General features: G+C 39.4%; 1 protein-coding gene across 2 annotated transcripts in view; it reads left to right on the top strand.

Annotated features, from left to right (window-relative positions):
- The window catches only part of cntn4 (contactin 4), a 92,125-nt gene that overhangs the window by 24,375 nt on the left and 41,698 nt on the right, over positions 1–26,052 (top strand). For both annotated transcript variants that reach the window (XM_083668702.1, XM_083668701.1), the window contains exons 3-5: positions 6,460–6,592; positions 9,768–9,943; positions 17,930–18,025. In XM_083668702.1, the coding sequence (XP_083524828.1) occupies positions 6,460–6,592; positions 9,768–9,943; positions 17,930–18,025 (405 nt within the window). The remainder of the gene's footprint in view (positions 1–6,459; positions 6,593–9,767; positions 9,944–17,929; positions 18,026–26,052) is intronic.

Below are 26,052 nucleotides of genomic sequence, written 5' to 3'. Positions count from 1 at the left end.
CTTTACTAAAATTTTTGCCCAATATCAGCCATGCCCAGATCTCCCCCTGCATATTATAACTTGGAGTGCTTAAGTGCCCATATGAGAAATACGCGTTTGAGATGGGTGTGTCCAATAGATTTCCAAGATAAGCGAATCCTAACCCCATATTTACGCACCATTTGTCCCATGGCAGCTACTCAACAAAAAGGTGGAGTAAGTGGTGCGCCCCCCTGTGATATTGTGTAGAATCACATCTTTTTAAACCATTTGGCCCATTGGAATGATTACATATCTTGACAAACTCTTGAAAGAAAAATGCTGGCTACGCATAGGCCTATAGGCCATAAAACGTTATCATTAATAAGGAGGTGAACTACATCAGTCCTGTGATTAGCATCACCTGTTATTTGTAATTGTATCTATTTCATTGGTCAACAACATTCTGTACATGTATATAAAGAGCACCTGCTTTGTCTATGTACACTATACCACAAATTCCACATTGCCATGATGTGCCCTGCTTTACATTTTTTGGGGGGATTGGCATCAGAGGCATCAGAGACTGGATGTCCCAGGGGGTGAGAGGGTGTTCAGGCGTCATTTGAACATAATGGGCATGACCGATCGACAATGTATAGAACAGTTTCTTTTGGATAGGGCGCAAATCCTATCAGATGATCTAGAAAGCGGCATTGAACATGCCCATGGGATCCTGGTCCCAGTCAAACTGGCAAGTGCGCTTTCAGTCCTGGCCACAGTGTTGCTTGATCGGGTGTCGGGGGTTGTGATGAGTATATCCCAGTCATCAGTGTCAAGGTGCTTTGACAAATACTTTGCTGGGATGTTAGGGTACACCAACAAAACCTTCATCCAATTCCCCAGTACACCCACTGAAAAATGGCACGTAAAAGCTGGATTTCCATGGCATGGGGGTTCAATCCGTACATTTTATCAGAACAAAATGCAGTAGGCTTATTTTAAGAGATCTATTTGGGAGTTATTGCCTACACACACTTACAAGCATTCACACAGAGCTGGAATTAATTTTCACTTCATTTTATTTTACCGAGTATTCCTAATTAAATGTGTGTGTGTGCATTAAAGAGGAAGCCAAGATTTTGCATGTGAAACCCCAGTTGGAATAAAATCCCTTGACAAAATGTTCATTGGCCATCTAAAAATGGTGGCAAATTAACATGTTTTACTCCTCCATACGAGATGTGATATGTGGTTGCTTATTTGTGGTTAGGATACAAACAACTTGTGCGTGCGTAAAGTTGCCTTACTGAGATTGAATTAAGACAGCGCTTAAATGGGCAAGTTAGGATTCCGGCCATATTGATGAACTGATGGAGGGCCATAAAGGAAGGGCAAAAGCCATCACCTGGACATACATATGGATGATGCCATCTGTGCTGTATCTCTAATGATAACATTCACAGAGTGTTTGTAGAAGCATTATGTTTTAATGGTTTACTGTGTGTACAATAGCGTACATGTGCATCTTGTATCTGAGATGGTACAGTATTTACTGTAGCACTGATCTTGTTCATATGATGTGATATTGTTAAGCAAAACGGTGGACTTATTTAAAAGTCAATTACTGTCATCCCCATGGTTCCCACACAGTGCCTCTGTCTACTAGTGTCCACTACCCATGAAGGACATTGAGATTGTCATGCATGTCTGATGGTCTGGTTTGATGTTAAGGTTCTACTGGAGATGCTGTCTCTTCAGGCAGTTTGACAATTGAAGGATGGATGAGCATCAACTTCTGCAATTCCAGTGGGTGAACACTGAGTAGCCTCTGGTGTGCCTACTGGTGCCAGGCCAGCTGAGACAGTGCTGCTGGGTAGACTGTGTGGCCTGCTGCCCCTGGGTCTCTGTCCTTGTGGACCTCCCAACCAGCACAGCTGTCCCCACTTCATTACTATGTGTTGATTAGGAGCAGATTAGTATGTGAAATCCCTGCAATGTTAAAAGAGACAACCAGTATGCAATTCTGTATCAGAGTGATTATAGCCAGCTCTTCTTTGTCTATTCATATTAGGTCACAGATCAGTGCTAAACCAAGCAATCAATTTAATATGTCTCCTGCTTATTTTTGTATTTTTGGACTTCCTCATTGAGTGAAAAATAATATCCCTCAAAACGATTGACTGTCCAATGTTCTTTCCTAGAAAGCTAGTCCATTTCCTGCTAGCTAGTCCATTAATGCTTTCATTAGCTCAGATATCTTGTTGATGACAGTATTAGTGAGAGCTCAGCTCTTGTCAAAGAAATCTAATGCTGTGTCTCAGTAACTGGGAGCCTGGCTCTCCAGGTGCACTCACCTGCTCCTCCTCTGGAGAAGCAATTATTCTTTGTGTGGCAGGATGAAGGAGGAGAGGGTCCCCAGACGGTCACACAGCCAAGCCCTTGCTAATTGGTGATGTTAGCGATTCAGACCAGATGCAAAGAGTTCTCTCTCCGCCAGTGCTTTGCTTTTTCCACTTTGGTTTTGTTTTGCTTTGTCAACACTTTTTCTTTTGATATGCATATCAATAAATGTTTTATTCATGCAATCTAGGAAATCAACCATGTTAACCCCCAGTTCTTAGGTATTCACCACCATGATTCACCACAAGTGTGTCTGGGTTCACCATTTCAAAGGCGCTTTCTGAAACAGCGTTGCAATTAGACAACCCGGAGATATGAATGATTAATGCAATTGTCACTGAGAAAACAGCCCAGGTGAAACTGTACACATCCATGCCATTCTTCCCCCCTTTTGTGACAGCTTGCAGGCTTTTTAATGAGTGTGTGATGCTAATTGCGAGGCTGGGAGGGAGCATTGATCAGCAGTGCTCCTGGCAGAGGCAGAGCCAGGGGCAGGATGGGCTGTTCTGCTGTGGTTTACACCCCCTGCCTCCCAAAGGGCGTGTGCACCTGTTCAACAAGAACAGAGCCCACTCTCCCGTTAATCATCACTCTAAAGATGTGAAGTTTAATTAAAACTTCACTTTACTACGATCATGTCAACTTTTGTTCAATCCCATAATGCCTAGGATGGAGCAAGTCACTGTGACTCATGTTGGACGTCTGTTGTTGTTTTTCTGGCATGTCTAGTTGCCATGGAACTTTGGATGATGCAAGACAAATCAAACTTGGCTAATGTGATAAGTGTATGGAAGTGCTTGCGAATATGGTTGTACACAGTAAACAGATATGAGATTATCAATTTTATGCACATATGTAATACTGCTTGAAAGATTAGTACGCTAAATTCCCTTGTTAGGTGGACATTCTGGTCTGTTTTTCTCCACCGTTTACAGTAACTGTACGGTGTGGCTCTATTGTGTGTTCTTGTTACATCATGCATCCAGGGAAGAGGGCATTATGCCCCTCAGACTTGGATACATGTCTGTCACTTCACTGGGGAATTCAGTCTACCCGGTGAGGACTGTGATGACGCGTCTGTCTGAGGGAAAACAAAACAAGTTCAATTACGCCCAAGTGTGATGCAGTGAGAGGACAAGTGGATGAGAAAAATCCTATATCACAGACATTCTATTAAACCTCACAAACACACCACTCTGACATATTCACTCCCATACCAGATCTATGCACTTGTGAAATAATCAGCTAATCTTTACTGACCTGTTGAATGGTTGCAAGTTGAGTCATGAATTGATTTGCATCCTACTTGCCACAAAGACAGTATATTTACCACTCAAATAAGCAATATGCAGCAATATGGAAATCATCTTTATACAATAATCTCTCTCTCTCTCTCTCTCTCTCTCTCTCTCTCTCTCTCTCTCTCTCTCTCTCTCACACACACACACACACACACACACACAATATGTTGTCATCTTATTTCAATCAACAAGGGACAGTAGAGAGTCCTGCAAGCAGCAAACCTTCGTACATGCAATTTACTCATTGAATAATTATATTTTAACTAATTTACATTGTTTGTACAGTACGATACAGTGTCTCCAGCAAATTAAAGGAGAACCCCATGGTGGCACATACAGTATACAGTAGATATTAATTAGTAATATATACAGTATATTTTCACTGTGTTCTGTTTAATTCAGTCATATTGTTCCATACCTCTGGAATAAACAAGTTTAATCATCTATCATCTAAACTTGTATTAAAGCTGGAACATCATGTCCATTACAAGTTTGTGAAGGTCATCTCATAAATAGTCAGGGTGCAATTCAATTGCTTGGTCCTACTGCAGATCCTAACAATAATCACAGATAGTTGCAATTATCTATGATTATATCCTCATTTTCCAATAGGGCCCATGCATCATAGACCCTAATTATATTTGAACTCTAATCTATTTAATTTCAAATCGCTGTACATAAATAAGACATAATGGGGGCTTTAACTGAGTTCCTTCTCTCTCAATGGGAATGTTTTACAGTGCAGTAGATGATGTGGAGTATCCTGGATATGGTACAATAAAAGACTGGCATGGGAAAGTTTCCAAACACGTATTCTCTCTCATAACCTGCATTTCACATGACAAATGGAGAAGCGTGTGAGTGTCACAATAATGAATGCAGCAACCAATTTGAGAGCGGTGGGGTTTCAGTATGCTGGGGCTCCCTCCCAGAGGCAGTACCCCAGTGCTTTCACCTCACATGTTTTCACTGACACGTCTTATGCAGATGAGTACCATGAAGCTGGAATCTTATGGAGAAAAAGAAATCAACATGTTTTATCATTCAGTCAGTCTCAAGTGTACAGGGCCAACTGGGAGTCTTCTAAAGATACCTGGCTTAGATGAATATGGGGTGCAGTAATGGTGACCTACTTTTACCTGTTTCTATAGAGTGCTGGATTAAGAGTAACATATGCTTTACTGTAGTTAGTGTAGTATGTCTTTGTAGGGTTAGAGATATTCTAATGCTGCTCTATGGGGGCTAACAAATGTAAAGCAAGTCATTATGAGGTGGGTTAGGGTTAGCTACCTTGAAAAAACGAAAGTATCTTTTTTTAGGGTAGTGTTGCGGAGGCAATAGTATGTATTAATATAGACTTCATGCAACTGAACATTCAGCCACTTTAGACATGAATCACTTCAAATCATATGAAAGCTACTCCTGAAACACCTGTCAGTTTCTTCACATGCATACTGTACACCAGTTTGACGACAGGCAAATGATAGCTTGGTTTGCAGGAAGAAGTCTGTCTCACACTAACTCTATAATGGGTTTTTGTTTTGTTTCAATACCTTATCAGTTATGTGGCATCTCCAGAGTGTTTGGCTTTTGTTTTCCTCTCTTCCTCAGGGGAGACCCATTTGAGAAGATCTCCAAAGAAACAACAGCCTTCAGTTTTATAACAGTTTTATAGAAAAGTTCTGGGGGGAAAGCACAGTTTATCTTTTCCCGAATTAGCATGTAGTCTGAATGGTTGCTCACAGGGCATCAAAGTATGTCATTTTAGAAATTGTGCCATTTGTGGAGGGTACCTCAAAAGCTATGAAATAATTTCCACCTTAAGGTGTTTTGTCTGTTATTGCTTATTTAAACAACACATTGAATAATGAAAGTCAGTGTGTTTTGAACAGCTTTGTTATTTATGGCACAATTGATGCCTCCTGTTGCTAAAAAGCTTTTCTATCTCTGTGACAAAATAAGTGGCCTGGATCGCTATTGTAGAGGCAATGTGCACCCCTGCCGCCCATCAATAACACCACTGACCTTAGATGTTTTAAACAAATCAAGACTCAGTCATGAATAACTTGTTGTCATGCTTAGCACAACCAGGTGTTAGAGAAGTGTTGCTTCTCTACGTCTTTGAAAATGACTTCACAGATACACAGTCTGATGCAGCCTACAGTGAAAATGGCTAGAGATTGGCTGGGTAATGTGGTGTATAACCCCTTGAATCACATCTAATGACATTCTAGGCCAAAGGTAAGATGGTTACAAAGGCTGTCACTTATCCTTTATCCCATGGCTTACTGACACTAAAGGCTTTTGTGAAGTCATGCACACATAGCCCATTGGATCCCCAACTGTCCATGGAGTAATGGACACTTCCGTTCAGGGTGTCATTCCACGCAGAGAATACAAACCACAGCTGAGGAACACTAACCACACGACTAATTGCTTAAACGTCTGCAGGGACACAACTACTCCAATAGCACTCTGGGAAAATAGGACACAAGTTGACAAAAGGCAAATGAAAATGCGTTCCTGACTGTTGTTCAGTATAAATCAGGAGCTATCCTGTTACCGCCTAAATAGCTTTTGAAGACACGTCTCACCTCAAATAATTCTTCTCCTTGCCACAGTGCTGTGACATGCAGAATTAATTGATATGTTTTGTCTGCTTGTGGTTTGCTCCTCCTAATGGTTTACCAGGGCTGGCCTCAGCCTGTTTGCTGCCACTGACTAATTGCCTGTTTTGCAAGCAGGTTTGGTGTCCGAGTGTAAGTGGAGTGTGTTGTTTCTCCCCTCTCCCCTATAGAGAGCAGCGTCCAGCAGAGCCCAGTCTTCACCAAGCAGCCTGGCAGCATTGTGTTTCCTGTGGACTCCCTGGAGAAGAACAGGGAGGTGGTGTTCAGCTGTGAGGCCCAGGGAAGCCCACCTCCCCTCTACCGGTCAGTACACTACAAAGGAGCACACATTGTACACCACAAACATTCCCCATTATTGTGGGTCAGTCATTTTATGTTTGGTGAATTTGCATTTATTCCGATGTACAGTACAGTGTAGAGCACACAGATAAATAAAAGATAAAAAGATGACTTCCAATTCAATTCAAATAAATTATTTACTTCATAAGATAGCATGTGTGTCCTTTGGTCATATTACATCACAGATGTAATACAACCATTGTAAAATTACAATTGTGATTGCACAGGGTAGGTGTATAGCAATTTCAGATAATTAGTGGTTTGGTTATGTTTCAAGCTGCAGGTAGTGTCTCCCTAGATAACTATCTAGCACCAATCATTACCTGAAGGTATTAAGAATTGCTAGGAATTCATATCCACACCACAGGGTTTACCTCTTTACGTATGCAATATTAGAGTAAGTTCCCTCTATCACAAAATGCAGAGTGGGGCTTTTTATGTATCAATTCAAATACTTACTGGAAAAGTGCAACAATAGTCTCTTTTCTCTTCTATTTCTTCCCTGCATGGTTCATTAGTCTATCGAAAGGTTAGTATGTTGTATCTCTGGCAACTACAAGGTTCAAATCAATCGTGTTTGCTGACTGAAATTGCTGGGGTGAGATTTAGAAGGATTGGTAAATTTAATACTTGGGATTGAGGCAGCTTAAAGGATGACCTAATCAGCTGTTTCCTGTCAAGGTTGCTGTACAGTCCTGTCAGAGCCTGGGCTGCCTTCTAAGGATGTCTTCTCGTGGGCAGCCGCAGACTAAATCATGTTCAAAGTTCATTAACTGCACATCACACAATCGTATACTGTGACTGGTTGACCTTAGAGGTTTGCATTAAATGTCACTCATCCTCTGATATGTTTTAAAGCTTTCTATCTCTATTAGCATAAAGCTCCTAAGAATTCTTAACTACATAGACGAAACCTTGTTCTCTTCTGCTGTTTCTATTTGTTTTTCTCAACTGAACACAAAGCACCATACAGAAGGCTTAAGAAAAGGAACAGACCGCCGAACATTCCACAAAGTCATAAGCCAGATGGCATGGTATTATGCCACTGTATGCACGGCCTGTTGGAACATGATTGCATAAAGCATGTGCTTAACAAATGGAGCTGGTGTCCTCCTCTAGAGTGATTGATAGTAAATAGGATTATTACATTATCTGCAACATGTACAGTACATGTACTTGATTTAATGCATTGCTCAATGCATCAAAGCGGTGATATTAGTTTTGCAATTCAATACAAGAATCATTGTCATGAGGATGTCTATGACAGGATCATTGATTTTCATCTTAGTGTTGACCTTACTCACTCACTTATTCCCTCCTCCACTTTTGATCTAAAGACGAGTAGAATCATGAGTTTTCTCACAATCACCATATCAGTCAAAGCTAGCTGTCTTATCTTTCATCAGGTAAGCCGCTTTGTCACAGAAGGACCTTGACAGTCGTAGGGCAAGTCATTTTCAATCTGTCATTTTTGTAAGACACATTAAATAATGTGTATTAACACATCCCACTGTAAAGCATGTGAAAATTAGAAGTAACAGCATATTGATGGATTGACAGTGATCCCCTCAGATGGCTAGTACGGTCTGTAGTCTTTGTGGCTTGTAACATGATAACTCACTCTGATACATCATTCATATAATGTCCTTTTATATGGCCCAATTTGCTATCTCCTGTAATGTCTTAGAAAGTCACAGATAAGGCATCCAATGATTCATTGTCAGTGAAATAATTAGCAGCTTTTGATATTCAAATGGTTGCTTCATTGAGTGCTTTCATTGTGGCTCAGGCTCTTTGAGAAAAACATTTTTGTCTGAAACACAAACAAATCTCAGCACATATTTCAGCTTGATATGAGAACTGATGAATACTCCGGGATCATACTCTCTAGGACCATTCAGAGACTCCTCTTCCTATGAATTCCAGGTTCTCTGAGTAGTGTCTGAGTAGTGATGTTCATTGTGCGGTTAAATATTTATGTGTGTTCTTGTTTTCCTTGCTTCGATATGAATAGCTGGAATTGCCTTATAAGACTGGACCTTTCCCCCTCTCTATTGTGGGTAATAGTAAGGCTCTGGAGAATGTAGTGTCTACTGTAGTGTGTATACTGTGAGCTAATAAAACAGAGGGCCATCATCTTTGTACAGTGTGTGAGTCTCCCTCTTCATTCATAAAAGCAAAGATAGACCAAACTAATGGAGATATTTTAAACAACCCTTTGACAAATTTGTCCTATTTGTACAGCCTTTTGGAATCTATACAGACAATCAATTATTCTCCTCCCTCCAAAGAAATAATCAGGGACTAATCGCCTTGGACCCTAATCATGATTTGCATCGCCCATTTCCCGATAAAGTGATTAAGAATACCTATCATGCTTACTCATCTGCGAAATGCCTTTTTTAGTTTTGTTGTAACAGGGCTGGACATCATTGATAATGAGACACATGTATCAAAGCCTTTTGTGTCAAGGCGTTTTGCGTAAGTTACGGGTTCACACCTCCACTACCGGAATTTACCAGTATTAATTTCTCCCCACCATTGTTCGTTATAATAAGTTCTGACCTACTGGATGTGGAAGGATTGAGGAACCTGCTGCTTTCATAAGTGAATTATACTGTATCCTTCACTGATCACTGCTAATACCAATGATAATCATGTAGCCTGGTCTAGAATGCAAAAGTGCAAAATGCAGGGTGTACCCATTAGTTTTAATTGCTGCTCTGTAATGATTAAGCTGCATTTTTATGCTGTTTGAATGGGTGTCTAGCAAGATGGATGGCCACCAATGTTATGTATTCCTGGCGAGTGGAGTCTTTTCTGCTCCATGGTGCACTGGGCATCAATGGTTCACTACTTAGATTAATTCTAAGATGGGGGCATGGTTTGAGGGCCTTAATCCTCTTGTTGAAAATCAATTAATCAAATAAGGGTCAAATTCACACTCTTGCTTTGCTTTGGTCATACAACCACAAAATCTCATATTGTCCAGAATAGGCCTACAGTACTGTAAACTGGATTTACAGTATTCTGTAGTTGGATGCAGACAGTTTAAAGACTGTTTAAAGGCAGATAGTTGTACAATAAAGTCTCACCGGGGATTCTTAGCTGTTTTATTTGCTAATGTTTTTGTTTGTAGGTGGAAACTGAATGGCACGGCGATCACAGCTAGATCAGACTCACACTACAGCCTCTCTGGAGGCAACCTCCGAATCAGCCATCTGAATAAAGACCAGGATGCTGGAACATATCAGTGCCTCGCCTCCAACTCTTTTGGGACCATCGTCAGCCGAGAGGCCAGTCTAACCTTTGCATGTAAGTTGCAAACAATTTTTTGTTGTCTTTCTGATCAAACTGTACCAGTTACCAGTGTGAGGGCATGTGACATAAAAGATATGTCAGTGGGACTTGTGATAGTATATCGTGTCCTGCCTGATAAAATGATCAACATGGAATCATCTCCCTGGGGAGTTGCAGCTCCTAGTGCTCTGACTCAAGAGTCCTCTTTCTGTCAGGGTGCAGATATTTGTCCCTGATACGGCTGAAACATGAAGCTACAAAACTTAAAAGAGTTAAACTCCATTAGTCTCCTCAAGTTTGGATGTTAGTCAAAATACACTAAGTTACAGTTAAGGCCTATTGCAAATATGTATCGGTAAAACTCTGTGGCCACAAAATAAAGTAAAAGTTGCTCAATGTATTATATGCCAAGTAAAAATAATGTCATAGTGATCATAAAACTAAACAGAAACCATCTTATCTCAGAATGGATAAAATCTTCTATATTTGATCTAAATGTTGTAAAGTAAGATATCTGTAGGGCTTTGAAGAGTATAACTGACAGACTGGGTTTCATTAAGCCTTTTTGCTAGATTAAGAGGAACTCAATAGGCTGCTCACTGCTCTCCCAGTTATCGGACATGCTTAAATGACAACATTGACAGTGCATGAATGATGGCTTCCTCAGATTGAATTCTGATGGCTCACGTTTGGAACAAGGCCGCCACATCTCTCCCAGGCCATTTGTTTAGTCCCCTGGTCTGGCCGAGTCTCACCCTTGGGCAGGAACAATCCGATTCTGTGAGGGAACTCCACTGTCACTATAGGGCGATACAGTGACAGTTCCATCAATTGCCGGGGTCTGACCTTACCAGCCTTCAGTTGTTGTCACATAGTCAGGGCATGCATCTGTGACTGGGTGTCATCCATCTTGTTTATTACTCTTGGTATAGCTTAATTAACTCCACACCATGATTGAATGGTGCAGGTTCAAGATAATAATTTAAAGGGCAGCTGATATTATTAGAGAGTGTATCCTGCAATTTGTAAAACATAAGAGAGCTACATTATATCATAGAAAACCACATGAATCATTCCCAAATGAAGAAAACCTATAAAACCAAATGTTTTAGAAGATTTAATTTCTTAAAAGACAAAAGTTAAAAGACAAAAGTTAAAGAGGAAATATACTGTACCAATCATAGAAAAGTGCAATACTTACTAATGTTATGATTGGTGGATGTGACCTTATTAACACTAGTTTTGAACTGATTGTCATGTGCTATTTTTTTTTTTATCTGACTCCTTTTACGTACTATATGCAATGTATTCCTGATCTTGAAAATGGTGGATATTATAATTGTTGTTGAAGTCTGTGAATAACATTTGCTTTTTATGAGCGAAATTGCCTTTTCACTGTAATGTGCGTACTGACATTTAATATATTTAAGAGCTGCAGCATATTTCCACTGAATCAATAATGCATTCTGTCTATGTGCAGATTAAATGAATGGAGTAAGTTATTGCTCTTAACATTAATTCTATAGCAAAGCTATCAATCAATACCATTTTCATCCAGAAAGTCAGAATGAAAGTTGGCTATTTAGTGATTGAAAATATGCTTTGTGATAATTCAGCTGGAGTTTGACCTTGCAGACATAACTTAATGGAAAAGAGTTAGGAATAATGAACCGTAGATAGATAGAAGATAGTCCCAAAACTACTTATTTCAGATATGTTTTTTTTACCATTTTTCCTGAATTGGGTTTCTTAATTGCACAGATATGGAAAACCTTGTCAGTAGATCCATAGGAAATGAAAAAAGAATGTCATAGGCAATGCACTGCTGTTGTCTACGGAAAGCACTCTGCCTCCTGACTCAGTAATTGAGTTCTGGATAGAGAAAGTGTTTTTAATTAAAAGAGGCATTGATAGTGAATTCATGCATAGTGTCTTAATCATGTTCCTCACGTCAATCGTTTTAGAACACATAATTGGTGTTGTGATATGTGTGATACGTTTCCATGGTTCCCTCTAAAACATATCATAGTGAATGAAAAGAAAGTCTAAAGATAAAAATAAAACAACTAAAAACAAAACATTTGCAGGAAACTGCTATCAGCAGTGGATTAAATCCCGTCCTACTGAGTCCTGTCCCCGGCATTTACAACATTACACTGATTGGTCCCAAGGGGGGGGCTAGAGTAAACAACTGAAATTCTAATTACACTGATTGGCCCAAACTTTGCACAAGCATATCTCCTGTCCCATTTGAGCTATTGTCAAGAAATGTGCTACATATTTGCAGCTATATAAGCTCCGCCCATTCGATTTTCTGTAATTACACTTTTTGGCCCCCACCAGCAAATACCTTAATAGCATCTTACATGCCTACTGAATAGAGACCATTTGCGTAAGTGTAAATGATAGAAAACAATGGATTGATGAAAATATCTCAACCATAATGTTACTATCAGTATAGTCCAAGACTTATATCAGTAAAAATGTCTATTGTCTGCCTATAAAAAAGAAATATATTTTTTTACAATGCATCTCCCTATCAAACCGTCCATTATCTGACATAACGTCCATAGACAGCTATCAAATTTTAATTTCCAACAATGGATTCAAATATTTTTATTCTCTCTCTCATTAATCCACAAAACACACATTTGAATAATTGTCACCAATTCACACACGGAGGGGTGCTACAGTACATCATTCTTGGGGGACAACATGTTTACTGTACACTTGTTTCATTCTAGCTTAGAATTCATGGATTTATCATTAATTCAACCCAACTTCTAACCCCAGGACAGACTCCACCCTGATTGATGAAATCTACAATTTGTTTGCTTAGGTTTATGCAAATCATCTAACAATCTGTTAGATTTGTTGCTTCTTGCTGCACTTACTGGTAACAATGGCCAGTTTTCCATTTGCTCATTTTCATGTCCATGATGTGGTAGTGACACTGAAGACAAGGGAAGAGTTGTCTAAAACAAGTACCATTTGTTTTATGTATTATGTTTTCCTTTAGGAATATCATGTTTGTCTACACAACATACTGTATGTGTTTAAGAAGAAATATTTTAGTCATAATTTTGTATATGGTATACATTTTTGTTTATCCACTAGTTACCTGTTGGGTAATTATAACATAGCCTTAACCCGTTTATGCGTAACATCGTTTATATGTTATACGTATTCTTCAGTGTTAGGCATACTATATGTTTGCTTAGTATAGATATCGAAAGGGGTCTTCAAGGTTATTCTATGGGAATGGCAGTGCTCCAAATGATTCGGCATTCCCTTTCCTCTCCTGAACTTTTGATGGATGGTGCTCATCCTGGTGAGGAGTTGGTCCTGTCTACTGAGGCAACGGTAACTGATGGATCGAAGGCCTCTCTCACTCAATACGGGCTGCCCTTGATTAGTATTTCCATAGATTTTTTTATCAGTGATTATGTAAAAGATGTACACCCATAAGTCATACTGATGAATAGGTTGTATATCCAATACCTGATAACAGGGCCAACTTGTTATATGAGAGCTACTCTGCTGGTCACACTGTGAATGTAATGCAATGTTTTGTAGTGTGCTAAAGTTTTGAGTTAGACCAAGGACATACAATATTTCTCTGAACATTTTGCCACTGAACAGTCAGATTGAGCCTTTAGTATGGAGCTCTGGGATATGTATTCATTTAACTGAGCGTGTGCATAAACAGATGTCCTATCTTTGTTGTTTTTTTTCATCTTTTTTTCCATCTGCTCTAGATCCCCCCCTTCCCCCCTCCCTCCAGTGATTTGAGTGTCTTGGATTTGCTTAGCATGGTGGGAAATTCTCCCTAATTCACAAGAGTAGACATCAAGCTATAGAGGGTGTAAGTGAATCCCTCGTTTAAATGTAGATAAATCCTGAAGACTACTGTACTCTCCAGCTGTTGTGCTAGTGTGTAGAGAGTCTAGAGTCACTCTAGTTAATTAAGTGTAAATAGTTCATCGCTACATTCTGGTTTTAGTTATTTTTACACAGAGTGATGTTGCACTCAATTTACCTCTATGCTGTAGCAACTGATATCATACAATGTTCTCCCTCTTACTGAAATTAAATGATGTTTGAACAAAATGAAAACAAAACACTCTCATTCACTAATTTAGTGAACCTTTAAACCCAACTGCATTATTTAATGCAAAAGTTCAGCAAAAAGGTGCTGTAAGTTAAGTGTGCAAAGAGGAACCTTACTTGAAACTGAAAACAGACTGCCTTGCACCTCAGGGGTTGGTTTCTGAGTTAAACGGAAGGGGAAGTAGGACTCAACACAGTGCTTTTGCACTCACCATCAAAAGACTCCCCAGGATCCTAACCATCAAGGAGACATACTGTAGCTATAGCCCTGCACATCCTGCTCTGAAAGTAAAAGTACAAACTCTACTGTATAGTTCAATCTAGAATACTGTTGCAAAAGTATTTGAATTACTTGTTATGTTATGTCATTTGCATTATGTGATGTCATTTAGCAGAGTATGATACATATCTGACAAAAGCCATATTGAGAAAATTATTCAATTACTCTGTGACCAATTGTTGAAAGAGACGCTTGCCCACCCCAGCGCTTGTGAAGAGAATAGCTAGTAAATCTACCTCAAGGAGTTGGTTGCTGTAATGAATCACATATTTAAGGTCGGACAGCCTCGTTGAAGTATAATTAGTTTTGCTGGCATTTAAGATGCTTATGTGGCTGGGATGTGATCATCAGGGTAATCTGGATCATAGTATGTAATGTCATCCCAGCTTTACAATAATGGATACTAATAGCTCTGGATAGATCATCACATTTACTCATTCAAACGCTGATTTATCATCGTTAGCTAGTTCACTTTTCAACATTTGATGTAAGTTATTGTGCAAAATGTGTCTTCTGTATTTCCCCTCTTATACTGCATGTTTATTTGTTATATTTGTTGATGGATGTTTTAATATATTGTGGAAGAGTAGTTGCTTGCCAATGCGCACAAGGCTTTTCTCTTTTGTTGAGACTGTCATGTGAATTGTTTGAGATGTCCCTTGAAGGCCTTACTGCATGCTTTCATGCTTTCTTTTGAACAAAAAGAGTGCACAGCTGTGTGTGCTCAGAAGAACATGCTTTTGGTCAAGTCCCCCACACTGTCCCCCTCTCTCTGTAGGCTACTCTTATTATATGGCGTGAGCTGTATCATACAGTAATAAGGCTTTCTGCTGGGCTCTTCAGGCTCTTTTGAAACAATGGTTCCTTTGCTCTTTTTTGGTTGTGGAGAGTGGGGAGGGGGGAGGGGGGCATAGTTGGATTTTACCTCTAATATTTTATTTCTCTGTGCTATTTCCATTAAAACATCCCTTTATCAGGACAGAGATGATCAAAAATGGCTTCCTGCACTTGTAATAAAATAGTCCAGTACCGCCTCTTGTTATTACTACAAGAGCTTTTATCTCAATCCAAAATGATGCCAAAAAGATACTTTTTGAAATTAATTCAGTACCTTAGATGTGCAATTCTTTTGTCCACTTTGTTCCTTCAGGCTCACAATTTTCGGGGCTCTCTGGGGCTTTTATCTAACATCCTATCCTGTGCTCAGATGAAAGTGGGTGGCGGTGCCACTCAAAAGCTTTTGTTGCCATTCTACGGTTGCCAGATTGGACCAACTAGACACAGAATTACACCCACATGCCCACATGCACGGGACACTTGCAAGCTATAAATTCAAGCTGTTTTGATTAAACAAACTCAAGTGGTCTAGACTGCTCCAATAAAGTCTTTACCTGTAGACAATATGCACAGTCAACCTAGTGGCTTGTTGCTATTAGATTTTACTGTTACTAGCTTACCTATGTGCTTAGTAGTAGTAATTGAAATGAATTTCATGTTTGACATGTGTTCCATCAAGTTATGAATTATGGTATGAATTACAATAAATAGTCTTTCTTTTTTACAGTGATATAGCAATATGACATGTTGCTCTCCCTTGCTTTTTTAGAGATCAGTTAAATTGCTGAGGTAGATGCATACTGTATAATTGACTCTAAATTGCCAAATCTCATATTAATCTGTGGGAAAATGCAAGGAATTGCTTTTCTTAATAGAGCTTAAGAGTCTCAAATAGCTATTAGTAAAAGTGTGTTCCTGGGTTAAGAGGAGATTTATGTTTTAAGAAATAATTAAAGCCTGCCTCTTAATAGACTTGTCCCATAGCCAATATGACATATATTAGCTGACCTTATAGTCCTCTTCATAAATCAGTGAGCCCAGTAATTTTACATTTAAATCTGCTCCTGGAGCAGAACTAATCAGCAATCTAGTTTCAAATCGGGTTGGTTGGAACAACGCTTGAGACTTTCCATTGAGCTGCCCTGAAAAGAAAGCTTTCATTCCTGCACCGCTGCTCGAGGTGACATGACAATATGGAACATATTACAGTGCAAGGTTAATTAAGGTTAATTAATCCAATTTAGACAATATATGCACTTAAATCTGCCATATCACTCCTCAAATAGATTTGTCTTTTCCCTCCTTTTGGTAAAGAGATATGAAATATGAATGCCCTTCCCATCACTATCTATGTCCCCAATGGTCAAATTAATTCTAATACAGCCCATGTGTGTACAGTTGTGGCATTTTGCATCACTTACAGTAGATTGTTCATACTGTCCCCACTTCAGACAGTGTCATTACAAATGAACAAAATGGAATACCATGTTTGGCAAGTACCAAGCGGACATCGTTGGAATTATGGGAATTAGTCTTCCAGCTCACTGCTTTTTTGTCATTGTGAGATAGCTACAGTACCTGTCTGTGCAGCTGTCTCTCAAAGCTAATTTATATGTTTACAGGCCCACTCCTTTAATTTCTATGGTATGGCATTATTCCAAATCTAATCATTGCTTAGCGGCTTTTAAAAAGCATTGAGAAGTTCCCAATTGAAACATATTTATCCACCTCCCACCTGAGACTTCTCAGCACACTCATCCATGAAGAGCGTTCTGTGCTCTCTGAATTACCTTTACAGAGATCCGCCAGGCAACAATAGTGGCAGGAATTGCAGAAAGCAGTTGCGACCTGTTATTGTTTTTCCATAAATTGTCGAACATAAATTAGTTTAAATAAAAAGGTAATTTCAGTTTCTAAGCCATTTTTGAATTGCTTTGTAACGCTTGTGGTGGTGAGTGTGATGAATAAGAGACAATGGAAACATGATAACCACTTGAGCCATTAAAATCCTTCATGTGTGACCTAGCCAAGCAAAATACTGTCTGCATACCGGAGGGGCTGCAGATTGCAATAGTGCTCATTTGTTTAGAAGCCCCCATTTATGGCCCATATTGGTTTATTCACATACGTACATTGGACCAATATAGCACTTTTTTGTTTGCTCATGTTCAATTCATAATCTCAGACCCTAGTCTTTGCTGTCTTCCTCAACAATTGATATTAGTAGTAGTGTTTTTAAGATAGTAATAGTCTCCTGTGAAGTGATGCTTCCAAACACTTTCCATTGTTTTAGGAATATACAATTGTTTGCCCCCATTCTTTAGAGAAATTGTTGTTTTCATGGTGTTTTTCTTTACTTCTTAACATTATTTGTGGCATTCTCACAGTGAGACTTGGATGACCTCAGTAAATACACATGCACAGGGGGTGGTAAGTTAGCCTGAGGCAAAGCTGTAGGCTGTTTACCACCCCCAAATGTCTATACTTACTGCAGAAGGCACGGCTCAGAGGGATTTCCATCATGACTATTCATCTCTAGTCTCCCACTAAATATAATATTCACGACTTGTCTGACCGAAGTTTATTTTTGATATTTTAGATGTTTAGCACTGCTGCGAAGATGATTTTTTTTAATATAAGCAAGTCTTTTCAATTCTTTAGATTTTCCCCTAATTTGTTGCACTGCACAAACAAGATTTTTTGCCAAACTATCAAAGATTTGTCAGACCAAATTCAGCGTGGAGTTTTACATAATGCTTGTTATTATTTTTCAGACTTGGAAAACTTCAAGACCCACCGAAGAAGCTCTGTGTCAGTTCGCGAGGGACAGGGGGTGGTGCTGCTGTGTGGTCCTCCATCTCACTCTGGAGGTAAGAAAGTAAACACAGGCTCTTTGCAATCATAAGTAAAAGATGCTGTCTCAATCGCTTGTCCTACTACACCTCTCTCCTTAATACATAGAAACTTTGCTTCCATAAGTGTTGTTCAAGGCATTTAAAAATGAAGTGTGTAGTTGCCAGACAGGCATTACTTTTTGCAGCTCTTGGTTTTTGGAGTTGCCTTTCTCTGGATCAGGCTGGTGTAGTCTAACCAAATTGCACACTGGAGACAGATGTTTGTGTGCCACCCGCCAACTCACCAGTGGCAACCAACACCCTCCACCAGCCTCTGTAGGGGGTCAAGTGATCCTATAGATGCCTTAAACATGATCTTCCTCTATGAACCATGGGAGGGCAAAGTCATTCCCCTCTGACAATTGTCTGGAGGCTACTTACTCTACATCCTACCAGCCCTCAATTGGTGTCCTACCATTCTCCTTCAGCTTGACGACTCTTGGTTGAGATTCTCTTTATTGGATTTCTGTAACAACCCCTCAGACCCCCCTACCCGCTCCCTGCTTACCCATTGTCCTATCAGTATTGGGAAGCTTTTTATTCATTTACAAAGCAGCATGTGTTTTAGCAGTTTATTAATGGTGTTGGCAGTGGTGCTAATTTAAAAGGACATTAATAGTGCCATATTCCAACAATGTTTTCTCATGCATCCTTTAAAATTACTTGTGCCAGTGTTAGTTTCTCTCACACTAAGATGTGTGAACTGATCGGAACTGGGAACTGTAATTTTCAATGAATTCAGCTGAATACTAATAACATGTAGAAATCGGAAGTCAGAATCCATGATAAATCCATGATAAAGCCTAGAAAAAGACTCAGAAGAAAAGATGTTGAGTTTGTATTACCGTGCTTATGCTAGACATTGGTGTCTGATCCCTGCATGACATTTCTAATGCATAAGCTGTCCACATGAGAAATAATTGTTGTGAAGGTTGAACTTGCATATATGTATTCTGAATCCACTATAATGCACTGTAGCTAATAAAGAATTGAAATCGTCTCGCTATTGAGTAGAAATATTGCATGAGGATTTTTTTCTTTTGAACATTTTGTACCCGCTCAACATTTCTGAGCTGCAGTAGAGATGACTGAGCTTGACAAGTACCAACATGTATTTTATTAAGCGTCCCTGTTATTTGTATATTTGAATACCTTACCTCTGGGGATGGAAAGCTGGTGGAAATCAAAATGGTTCTTTTCTCGACATACAAAGTTTTTCAGATTTGGGTGAGATAGGGTTTGTCTCATAGCAACATAACAACTTTTTCAAAGTCTATTCCTTTTAGAGGTCTAGCTGCTCCTTCAGAAGGAAGCTCACTTTTATAGCGACTGCATATACAATTAGCATTCGGTTTTTTGCTCATGGTTTAAATCTGCCATAGATTTAAATAGCCATGAACAATAAGGCTCACATCTGGATAAATACAGTATCCACATCTTTTCAATCACATGTGCCATCCTTTTGGCTGTCCCCTCCCATGCCTCCTGGCACAGTATGTCTTTTTTTGGCAGATGGATCACATGTGATAGCTCCCATCTCTTTCAGGAGCTGTTTAATGCAACACCTGCTCTGCCTTGCTCACTTCATAGCCCCCTCACAGATGTCATAAATTCACTTACTACCCCTGTAGTGAAAAAAATAAAATACAGTAATCTCCAGTTGCAAGGGAGGAATTAGTAATCAAAGTGGGCTGTAACAATTTTTGTTTGTACCCTGTTGGGATTTCACCTAACAAAAGCATGCTCTAAGGTTAATCTGGATATTTCGTATATATATATATATATATATATATATATATATATATATATATATATATATATATCCATTCTCAGTTTTGTATTTTAAGAAACCAATTAGAATATGTCAAATACAGGTGAGAAACATGTCGGACATGTTCAGGCATCTAAAAAGACCAGCTTTAGGCTTTTATTTACCAGTGGTGCACACAGCCATCACATCCTGTAAATTATAAGTATTTTTCACTTAGTTACCTGTCTTATTATTGTCATAATGTCATTTAAAAAATACTGCAAAATCATGATTCTTTTTTGTCTTCTATCGATTGAAGATCTCTTAGAATCTACTGTGGCTTTAGTTCCTTTGTTTTTACCAAATTTTCCATGTTGTCCATTCAAGTCTCTGCTGCAGTCAGTCATGCATGTCTTCACTAGCTCCTTCCCACTCAGCTGATGTGTAGTGCTGTACTTTGTCTTAAATAGACAAAATATGTTGTCCTTTTTAGTTGTATCATGTGGCTATCTTTGTGGGGAGAGGCATCAATGGTCTTTACTTTCAACTGCAACTGTCCAGTATGGATTTAAAAAAAAGTCAAAAAGTACTCCTGAATGCAAGCAATGGACATACTGTAAGACACTACTGAGTTTATACATACACAAGGCATGGATACTTATACAGCACATACACCATAATTAGACTGGTGTGTTGATGGTTTGGGCCAAACCATGGATTCATCAGATAATTACCAAATAGATTCGATGTCACTTGTTAGACTTCACGAGGTGTGTCTCTTTGATGTCTTCAAGATGGTGACAACCAATGACAAGCCATGATGACAACAATCTGCTATCCAACCCATCCACCTACCCCATGAGGCCCGTGCTGTATCTCAATCAGGTTCTGCATGTGGGTGGTGCAATATTAGATGAAAATCACAGCACATCCTTATTCATTACCGTATGTTGGTGGGCCTATTTGAGCTCCAAAATTGAGGACCGGTGGATGGCCAGTGTATCCCCAAGGCTCTGATGGGCCTCTGCCTGCCAGAGTGGCTGCCAAGGGACACATAATGTATACAGTAGCAGACAGCTGTCCAGAAGCTTCCTGCACTGCCTGATGCATGCAGAGTGTGCAACACAAAAATGTGTATGTGTGTGTGTGTGTGTGTGTGAGAGAGAGCAAAAGAGGGAGTTGGAGAGACATACAGTATAAACCCTACGTCTCACTGGGGAGGTTTGTGAATTCACACTGCTCTAAACCTTTCGGGCTAGCGCTACACACTAACAGACTGTTTGCTACAGGTAAAGGCATTCACAGGTCAATGTGATACCGTATTTCAGAGGGTTTCTGCTGTCAGTGTTTATAAATAATCTAATTAGTGGATGACACATTTTATGATCTCCATAAAGTTGGAGTTGTATTGAGGCACATTTTTATGTCCCTCCTGGGGATCAATCCACACCACACGTAATTTGCCATAGCACACATTGCACATCTTTTTACCACTCAAGACCATGTGAGATACAGGAATGTCCCAGGGGAATAAAACAGGTATTGTTAATTGTTAAACCAAATTTGAATGTAAGTTCAAGGTGGTGGCTTTAACACAGATATCATGTCAATTAGAGATGAATTATGCAGTTTAACTAGACACACAGATACAGTGTCACTCCGTTAACAAAACATTCACTACAGAACACACAGTACATTTTGCAACATTTTCAGCAAAAGTGCTACTTTAGTGACAGCTGGTGCTATTTCAACCAGAGAAAATGGTAACTTTACATTTCCCAACACGATGTGTTCACAAAAAAACATTAACCCTAACCCTAACTCTAACATGAACTCATACAGTGATCAGTGCTCATGAAAAGGTATACTGTACATCAGACTCCAGCTAAACTTAAGCTAAACTTAGCTTCAGCCTCTCAAAGCCTCTCAAAGTTCACAGTAAATAACATTTAGCTGTTGTTGTATTTGATGTGTGTGCTGTGAGTGAGGTGTATAATTCCGGCAGTGTGTAAGCACATCGTTCCTCTCTGCTGGACGCCAGTCACACGTCATGTCCCCAGGCTCCCCTGCCCTACAATATAAACACAAATCCCTCAATGCCAGTGGGGATTTCACCCCTCTAGGAATACACTGTCAACGACTCGGCAAAGAGAAAATAACAGTCCTGGAAAACAACAACATACGTAGCTCCCTTCTCAACACCAACCTTGGCTAGCAGAGCGCCAGCCTGGAGTTCTCACTTTAATCCATGATATGCCATAGTTGGCTAAACATTATGACAATGCCCCAGCCTTTCGTGTTGCAAGGAATGACCATTAACTGAACTGCTGTGTCTTTTGTTCCATATTGTAATTGTCGTTATGTAAGCTCTCCTATTTTAGCGGGCTTTCTTGTCGCTGGTGATGTCACCGGATTTGAAGGCTGTATCTCTCGCGGTGAGTGCAGCTCTGACTGCGCTATTTATCCACGGTTTCTGATTTGGAAACAGCCGGACAGTCTTTCTGAATTCTGAATTCCATGTTGTATGAATCCCATGACTCCTTGCGCGTACCCATGTAGGTCGTCATTCATCTCGCGGTAGATTTCCCAGTCCGCGTTGTCCAGGTAGTCTTGTAGAACACCCCTGTCCATCATCATCATCATGTTTCATAGTTGGCTAGTAATGAATAGCTTACAACAAGCTCAAATCATTTCCCATTAACAAACAAAAGCGTGACAATTTATCTAACCACTAGACAGTCTATTAGAGATACAATTCGAATGCTGAGTACAATCCAGTCCCACTCCTCCCCTAGAAAAGTAAAGTTCTTCATTTAATGAATTCCGTTCATAGAAGATTGAAATGCAAACATTGATTTTACTGTAGCCAAAATGTTACATATCAATCAATTCCATTTTACACCAGAAAGTAATAAAATGGTTGTGTTATTGTATTTTTAGGCTACCCAGCTTGGAAGTATGGGCTTTAGGAGTAGCCTAACCAGTGTGACATCTAGACTACCAAGTAGTAAGCGCACGTTGCCATCAGTATATTAAGGAGTGATCTAAGACAGAGAGACTTGTAAATCAGAGCTAATGTTTTCATCTGTACATTATACTTTTTGCCAAATTAGTTTTATATTAACTGGCAAATCGATTGGTATCAATAATGACTAGACTGCAAGGTTAATTTCTTGTTTTCTTTTAGTTGTAATGAGTTGTATTGCTGTCCCATTGATAGCCATTTTTGACATCACCTAGGATTTATGACAAATTATGAAAGGGATTCTAATATGAAATAAAGTTTAGCCTTTCATCTTTAAAAGTAAATTAACTTGTAATTGACATTTATCCTTAGATTTTGAGTTATTCACCATTATTTCAGACATTAGAGAAATAGAATCATTGAAGACAAAAACCCAGTAAACTGCAGGTATGTTCTGGAATTCTATTGGGGGCTAGAGGGTTAATATTTAACAGTTTTAACCCTCCAAATAAATGTTTTGCTCACATAACATGACTGAAATGTAAAATCACTAGTGAGTTAGTCGGTAATTCTTTCATAGAGGTGTTTCCTCTCCATGGTTTCAAGATCCTATCTATTTTGCAATGTTTTAATCAAAATTAATAGTAGAAAAATCATTTAAATTTTCCGCGATATGTACATCAAGCACATCAACTCCACCATCCGCCCATTTAACCGGAAGACCACATGGCAACTTAAAGTTTGCGTCTTTCAGAGACACAATACGTAACATAGTGCATTTATAGTTAGGGTTAGGGTTAGGGTTAGGGTTAGGGCTAATCCAGAGAAACTATAGACATGCCCCAGGTCCTCAATACGACCCTTCAGGGATGAGGTGGAGCAATATTCCCTAAGTGAAGTTTCAGTTGTTTTAGTGATTTGTAATATTGCTTGCTATAATGGTACCTCCATTTAATAAGCTAAGAGATTGATGTAGACTTAGCTGTCTGGCTGTGTGGTTATAGTACAATTCAATCAATAGATGGATGTTGCCATGACTCCCTGGAATGATTGCATTGATATACTGTCTTCTCTCTCAAATGTGCTTTGAACTTAAAACCCTCTCATTTTTATTGATTGACCTTAGGTGTGTGTAATGAAAGGAAATGGTGTATATGATAAAAGGAAATATTACAGTCGTGAAATTGAAAACAAGTTTTCTCCCCCCTGTTTTTATCTCCTGCTTCTCTCATGCTTTGACCCCCTGTGATGCAGGTCATGGCATAAAGACTATTAACAAGGGTCCATCTGAATCAGTGTTTCCAAATATGAGGTTAAGGGGGTGACAATATTAATCAATTGTATTCTGTAGCTGAACAGCATATAAAGTACCTGTATTCCTGTCCTACCAGTATGGACACATTGCGAGACTCCTTATGTTCCAATCTGTCTATGTTTGTGTCCTCAGCTTTGCCTTACCAGGGTTAGTTTAAGAATAAGGATATAGTTTTTTTGGATAGGGGATCTTTTCAGATTTTGTAATATAACTCTCAAAGCTATCTCTGTCTTGGGAATGTTTTTTCCTTATCTAGTATGTCTAAATTCAAATGAGCTTTTCTCATACACTCTGGCTTGTCTTAGCCAGGACATAATGAGAATGAGAGCCAATAACAGACAGATCGTATCAACCTCCACCTTTCAATTATTAATACATTTGCTTATCACTGATCCTATCATTTAAAACTTATATGAAACATTTCCACAGTTCAGAGACACTGATACTGTTTTGATATTACTGATAGATAGTACTGTAACTCAAAAGCATTGATAGGCATAACAACCCATAAAGACGTTTTAAAAATAGTACATATGTAAAGCTCCTATACATCCACAATTATTCTATTTGTTCACTACAAGAACAGTTTATACTGTGCTATCAATAAATTAACATACTGAAGTAGTGGTAATTTTAAAGAAAACGATTATTACCATTTCTGTGAGGAATCACAATAATATAGCCATTGGCTCCTCTCTTTTGAGGACCAGTGTGTGTGAAGCATACCTGCTCTCCATAGTCAGCAGAGGAGAGACAGGGGGACAGGGGGACAGGGCTGGGTGCAGATCAAGGATGACACACACTGCCATGCCAGATACAGACACACAGGCTGAGCAAGGAGCTGCCTTCACCCATGCAGTTTAAATTTGACAGGGCAATGTTCCTGCTTTGCCAAACATGGCAGGGATGTGCAGTAATTATAGTCGAACACACCTGATTCAAAGTGGGCACATACAGTACACATGAGCTGCTTACATGATATGATTAGTAATACTAATGGAAATGGTATTTTAATTATGAGGTTATGATGATACTGTGTGTTTTGTAAAAGTGTTGGGTTCCATTCCCAGAAATGTGCAGTGGAGAGTCGAATTCTCCTCCCATGGGCTCCCGCAGTCACCTCAGATCATAGAAGCAAGAGAAGCTGAAAGGCTGTCACTTTCGCTCACTCTCAAAGCACACTACATGAATAGGCTGCCAGTGTGACCCAGTTGGTCTTTGTATTACCCAATTACTGTGTTTAGTCCTGGACCTAATGCAGCTGACCTCCATCCTCTAATAGAGACCTTTTAAGGCCACTCATTCACTTTTGCACATATCCACTAAGAATGGAAATGCTATATTGTGTATTCTTCTTCTCTTTTTTGTCCTAAGACCTCAGGCTTTGGGTACACAGAGCATGTGCACTCTGTCCAGTCCTGTAAAGTAACAAAACGTGGGGAGGAAGGATGAGTCTAGCCTAGAGCAAACTTTGGTGCACTGCACTTTGTTACAGAATTGGAGTGGCAGTACTTTCAGGGGGTGTTTTTTTCAGAGATTGTGTGGAATTCTGCTTCCAGCATTGAGAGGCAGTCTCGTGGAAGAGGCCCTAGTTCACTGAATCAGGAGATACTGATTAGACCAAATGAAGTTTTTGTTCTAAAAAAGTAATTTGCCAAGGCTTACTAGACTGTTGGACCTGGTTGGATCTCTACTCAGTGAAAGCAAAAACGTGGAAAAGATAAGAGGAACAGTTCATGTAGTGGCAGATACTAGCCTCATCATGGCATCACTCAGCAGCCCCTCCTCTCAACACTACAACACTACTTCCTCATGACATCAGAGGATTATTCGACTTTGAACAAGGCTAATAGGAACCTTTTTGTTTTAAGTTTGTTTATCCTTCTCAGCATGCCTTGACGCTGTTACTTTGTAGCCCAGTAATTAAAAATGCATATTGTTGTCAGAGTGAGCTTTTACATGTATTATTAATA

The sequence above is a fragment of the Argentina silus genome (assembly GCF_951799395.1).
Source record: "Argentina silus genome assembly, chromosome: 4".
In the NCBI taxonomy this organism is placed as follows: Eukaryota; Metazoa; Chordata; class Actinopteri; order Argentiniformes; family Argentinidae; genus Argentina; species Argentina silus.
The sequence above is the reverse complement of the archived record's forward strand: the minus strand, read 5'-3'. Positions and strand labels throughout refer to the sequence as shown.